The sequence below is a fragment of the Mustelus asterias genome, chromosome 7 (assembly GCF_964213995.1).
Source record: "Mustelus asterias chromosome 7, sMusAst1.hap1.1, whole genome shotgun sequence".
Classification (NCBI taxonomy): Eukaryota; Metazoa; Chordata; class Chondrichthyes; order Carcharhiniformes; family Triakidae; genus Mustelus; species Mustelus asterias.
This window is the reverse complement of record NC_135807.1, coordinates 2,512,106-2,518,105: the sequence shown is the minus strand read 5'-3', so window position 1 is coordinate 2,518,105 and position 6,000 is coordinate 2,512,106. Positions and strand designations below refer to the sequence as shown.

At 43.9% G+C, this 6,000-nt stretch overlaps 1 protein-coding gene across 1 annotated transcript in view; it reads right to left on the bottom strand.

The window, feature by feature from the left end:
* Window positions 1-353: 353 nt before the first annotated feature.
* Window positions 354-6,000, bottom strand: part of LOC144495524 (zinc finger protein RFP-like) — a 36,690-nt gene continuing 31,043 nt past the window's right edge. The window contains exons 5-6 of the mRNA XM_078215566.1: window positions 5,232-5,368; window positions 354-1,446 (exon numbers count right to left, since the gene is read on the bottom strand). Coding sequence (XP_078071692.1) covers window positions 830-1,446; window positions 5,232-5,368 — 754 coding nt within the window. The 3' untranslated portion in view covers window positions 354-829. The remainder of the gene's footprint in view (window positions 1,447-5,231; window positions 5,369-6,000) is intronic.

The window sequence follows — 6,000 nt, the reverse complement described above, 5'->3', positions numbered from 1 at the left end:
GATTTTCACAGTAACTTCATTGCAGTGTTAATGTAAGCCTACTTGTGACAGTAATAAATAAACTTTAACATTTTTATTTGAGACCCTGTGAAGTGCTTTGGATCATTTTTCCATATTTGTAATTCCTCTCAGTCAATGATGCATAATGTTCATTCCCGGATCAGCTGTCCATTGTACGGAGTACCTGATATCCAGTGCATTGATAGCAATGGAACTGAATATCTGGTGCTGCATGGTCAAAATTGTCTGTTTTGCTGCACTGCCCCAAGACAAATTTCTGCCGTTGAATTTTCTTGTCTAAGTCCCTGCAATCCCGCGCACCACCCCATGATTGAATGCATGGAACCAATCTGAATTGTGCAATATATAGCTATATTCTTTATTACACACGACACCTTGGTGACAGACAGTGAACATGACAGGCATGGAAAACATGACGCACAATCCCTTTGTGTTTGTACAATGCAGAGTTCTTCACAATAGAATTCATTACAGGCTCACATAATGTAATTAATGATTTGCAAGCCACATTTTAGTATCTATAATTACACCCCAGCTAAGAAAAAGAAAAGACAAATATGAGGATGTGGTGTTTAACACATCCATGTTGATAAACTCTGAACATGATGTTTGTCCTGAAAACAATGCACTGGTTTTGCCAAAATGCACCACCCAGTAACAGCCTAAGAAGCAGTTAGCTGAAGATAAATAAACAATGCAATTCCAGTAATGGATTTATCAGGATACTCAAAATCATTGTAAATGAAACTTTAGAATGCAATATAATTCGCCCTCCATTTCGTTCTTCCACGTTAACACCAAGGAGCCTTTAGGATTCTTCGCCTGGTATATTTTTATTGTCACCCTCAGCAATCTCTTCCATTGTGGGGACTAAGTGGCACAACACAATTGGTTCATAATTTTTGGAATGTGTGGTTGACACAGGATTGAATGCAGGAAATACCGGTTTGCGGAACTTTGTTTTAAAAGAGTGAATGTGTGTGCCTCGGTAAACATTGTAGAAAGACAAGCGCCCCTCTTCGTAATCTAAAAATACTCCCAATTGCTCACAATTGTGATCTCTGTTGTTTGTATCAAGCAAGATGGACTCATCAGCGTGGAGTGCATAAAATTCCCTGTCAACCATCCGGAGGGACCATGAATATTTGTTCTTTCCCAGAATCGTTTCTTTACCTTTACCTTTCCTGGCGATTAAGGCATAGGTGACACCGATGTTCCACCCATCCTTGTTCCTCACTTTCACCTCCCAGTAGTGTTTGCCCGATGAGAAACTCTCATTTGCTAGAACATTGGAAGAACCTTCAAACCGCACCGGATTGTTTTGGACACCTGAGGGTAAGGGACTGTATTGCGCAGAACGCAGGTCGGCTGACAAAGTCAGATTCTTGTGTGCTGTGTTCTCATCAAAGGTAATATTTCTCGAATCTATAACGTATTAATAAAACGCTGTTACTAAAACTTGAAAATTATTACCATTAACACTGCTCAACATCTAAAAGTTTAAATTTATACAATAAGAACATAAGAAATAGGATCAGGAGTAGGCCATCTTGCCCCTCAAGCCTGCTCCGCCATTCAATAAGATCATGGCTGATCTGATAGTGGGTTCAGTTCCACTTACCCGCCCACTCCCCATAACCCTTAATTCCCTTAATGGTTAAAAATCTATCTATCTGTGACTTAAACACATTTAACGAGGTAGCCTCTACTGCTTCATTGGGCAGAGAATTCCAAAGATTCACTACCCTCTGGGAGAAGAAGTTCCTCCTCAACTCTGTTCTAAATTGACTCCCCCATATTTTGAGGCTGTGCCCCCTAGTTCTTGTTTCCATTGTAAGTGGAAGTAACCTCGCTGCTTCTACCCTGTCGAGCCCCTTCATTATCTTATATGTCTCTATAAGATCTTCCCTCAACCTTCTAAACTCCAATGAGTACAGGCCCAGTCTACTCAAACTCTCCTCATAAGCTAACCCCCTCATCTTTCCTTGGACCCCTCCTCAAACTCTCCTCATAAGCTAACCCCCTCTTGGACCCCAGTCCAAAGATGTGCGGGTTAGGTTGATTGGCCAGGTTAAAATTGTCCCTGAGATGCGTAGTTAGAGGGATTAGCGGATAAATATGTGGGGGTAGCGCCTGGGTGGGATTGTGGTCGGTGCAGACTCGATGGGCCGAATGGCCTCCTTCTGCACTGTAGGGTTTCTATGATTCTATCTCTGGATTCAACCTGGTGAACCTTCTCTGTACCCCCTCCAAAGCTAATATATCCTTTCTTAAATAAGGGGACCAAAATTGTACACAGTACTCTAGGTGGGGCCTCACCCGTACCCTGTACAGTTGCAGCATGACCTCCCTGCTTTTATACTCCATCCCTCTCGCGATAAAGGCCAACATTCCATTTGCCTTCCTGATTACCTGCTGCACCTGCAAACTGAGTTTTTGTGATTCATGCACAAGGACCCCGAGGTCCATGAGGTAAGATGTGATTCCAATGCAGAATGTTCCTGGTCCTGGCTGTGATATGATACTAGACTAATAACCAAGCAGTTATTAGTAACCTTTACCAACACCACAATCTTCCATGTCTCTGCGCTCCTCCAATTTTGACTTCTTGCATAACCCCAATTTTAATTACTTCTCTTATACTTCCCCTATATTGACGGAACTCACTTATACGGGGGGCGTGGATGAGGCAGAGTTTGTAAGGAGCATCCAGGAGGGCTTTTAAAACAGTATGTAGATAGTCCAACTAGGAAAGGGGCCATACTGGACTTGGTATTGGGGAATGAGCCCGGCCAGGTGGTCGATGTTTCAGTAGGGGAGCGGTTCGGGAACAGTGACCACAATTCAGTAAGCTTTAAGGTACTGATGGATAAAGATAAGTGTAGTCCCCAACTGAAGGTGCTAAATTGGGGGAAGACTAATTACAACAATATTAGGCAGGAACTGAAGAATGTAGATTGGGGGCAGATGTTTGAGGGCAAATCAACATCTGGCATGTGGGAGGCTTTCAAGTGTAAGTTGATAGGGATTCAGGACCGGCACATTCCTGTAAGGATGAAGGATAAGTATGGCAAGTTTTGGGAACCTTGGAATACGAGAGATATTGTGAGCCTAATCAGAGAGGAAAAGGAAGCATTTGTCAAAGCTAGGAGGCTGAGAACACATGAAGCAAGTGTGGAATACAAGGAAAGTAGAAAGAAACTTTAGCAAGGAATAAAGAGGGCTAAAAGAAAAATCATTGGCCAGCAGGATTAAGGAAAATCGCAAGGCTTTTTATACATATATAAAGAACAAATACATAAAGGGTAAAAGAGTAACAAGGGAGAGAGTCGGGCCTCTTAAGGATCAACAAGGTCATCTATGTGCGGATCCACAAGAGATGGGTGAGATCCTAAATGAATATTTCTCATCAGAATTTACTGTTGAGAAAAGCATGGATGTTAGGGAACTTGGGGAAATAAATAGTGATGTCTTGAGGAGTGTACATATTACAGAGAAGGAGGTGCTGGAAGTTTTAAAGCGCATCAAGATAGATAAATCCCCGGGACCTGATGAGGTGTATCCCAGGACGTTGTGGGAGGCTAGGGAGGAAATTGCGGGTCCCCGAGCAGAGATATTTGAATCATCGACAGTCACGGGTGAGGTGCCTGCAGATTGGAGGATGGCAAATGTTGTGTATTTGTTTAAAAAGGCTGCAGGGAAAAGCCTGGGAACTACAGGCCGGTGAGCCTCACATCTGTGGTGGGTAAGTTGTTGGAAGGTATTTTAAGAGACAGGATCTACAGGCATTTAGAGACGCAAGGACTGATCAGGGACAGTCAGCATGGCTTTGTGAGTGGAAAAAAATGTCTCACAAATTTGATTGAGTTTTTTGAAGGGGTAACCAAGAAGGTAGATGAGGGCAGTGCAGTTGATGTTGTCTACATGGACTTTAGCAAGGCCTTTGACAAGGTGCCACATGGTAGGTTGTTGCATAAGGTTAAATCTCATGGGATCCAGGGTGAGGTATCTAAATGGATACAAAATTGGCTTCTTGACTGAAGTCAGAGGGTGGTTGTAGAGAGTTGTTTTTCAAACTGGAGGTCTGTGACCAGCGGTGTGCCTCAGGGATCAGTGCTGGGTCCACTGTTATTTGTCATTTATATTAATGATTTAGATGAGAATATAGGAGGCATGGTTAGTAAGTTTGCAGATGACACCAAGATTGGTGGCATAGTGCACAGTGAAGAAAGTTATCTCGGACTGCAACGGGATCTTGATCAGTTGGGCCAGTGGGCTGACGAATGGCAGATGGAGTTTAATTTAGGTAAATGCGAGGTGATGCATTTTGGTAGATTGAACCAGGGCAGGACTTACTCAGTTAATGGTAGGGCATTGGGGAGAGTTACAGAGCAAAGAGATCTAGGGGTACAGGTTCATAGCTCCTTGAAAGTGGAGTCACAGGTGGACAGAGTGGTGAAGAAGGCATTCAGCATACTTGGTTTCATTGGTCAGAACATTGAATATAGGAGTTGGGACATCTTGTTGAAGTTGTACAAGACATTGGTAAGGCCACACTTGGAATACTGTGTGCAGTTCTGGTCACCCTATTATAGAAAGGATATTATTAAACTAGAAAGAGTGCAGAAAAGATTTACTAGGATTGCTCCTCAATTTTCCACTGACTATTTGGGGGCCTATAGTACAACCCTATCAAAGTGATTTCCCCCTTCTTATTTCTCAGTTCTACCCATATAGACTCAGTGGCCGAACCCTCGGATATATCCCCTCTCAGTACTGCCATGATGCTTTCCCTAATCAAAAGTGCAACTCCCCCTCCTCTCTTACCTCCTGTTCTATCTTTTCTATAGCATCTGTACCCTGGAACATTAAGCTGCCAGTCCTGTCCCTCCCTTAGCCATGTTTCAGTAATTGCTATAATATCCCAGTCCCATGTACCCATCCATGCCCTGAGTTCATCTGCCTTGCTCGTCAGGCCTCTTGCATTGAAATAAATGCAGTTTAATCTGGACTTCCCTGGCTCTGTGTCTTGCTTTTGCCCAGTACTAGGATTACTGACACTGCCTTTACTACTTACTGTGCCCTCTTTAACTTCTCTTCATTAGTGCATGCTTTATGTTGTGGTTGGGGCAGACTCAGCCTATTTAAACAAGGAATGATCTGATTAGTACACTCAATGTTATTAATCCACACCCTCTTTCCGCACTCACATTCCCACATTCGTGGAAGCAATTTCTTCATAGCCTGGAACAGCTCCTCTACAGAACGTGTCAGTGACTTCAGTCTCCAATTCTCCACTGGCACTTCTTTACCAATTGATCTTTGCAAATCTTCAAAAGCTTCAAGACTGAACAGTGTGAAAAAAGTGAAGATAATGAATGCACTGTTACAACTTTACATGTTTGTGATAAGTTAATTAAAATGTAGCACTATAAGTATTTTAAGGTCCATGCCCTACTTTAGATGCTTGTAAAATCCTGCCCGAAGCCAGCGGAGAATCCTGCTCTGCGAGCCTCGCTCACCCTGATTCCGGGGCAGGTGAGGCGGTACAATTCCAGCCTGTCTGTCAGTCTGGTTAGCTTTCGGATGAGATGTTAAATTGAGACGTTGTCTGCCCACCCAATCGGGCAGCACGGTAGCACAGTGGTTAGCAATGCTGCTTCACAGCTCCAGGGACCCGGGTTCGATTCCCGGCTCGGGTCACTGTCTGTGCGGAGTTTGCACATTCTCCTCGTGTCTGCGAGGGTTTCCTCCGGGCGCTCCGGTTTCCTCCCACAGTCCAAAGATGTGCGGGTTAGGTTGATTGGCCGTGCTAAAATTGCCCCTTAATGTCCCGGGATGCGTAGATTAGAGGGATTAGTGGGTAAATATGAAGGTTAGAGGAATTAGCAGGTAAACATGTAGGGATACGGGGATAGGGCCTGGGTGGGATTGTGGTTGGTGCAGACTCGATGGGCTGAATGGCCTCGTTCTGCACTG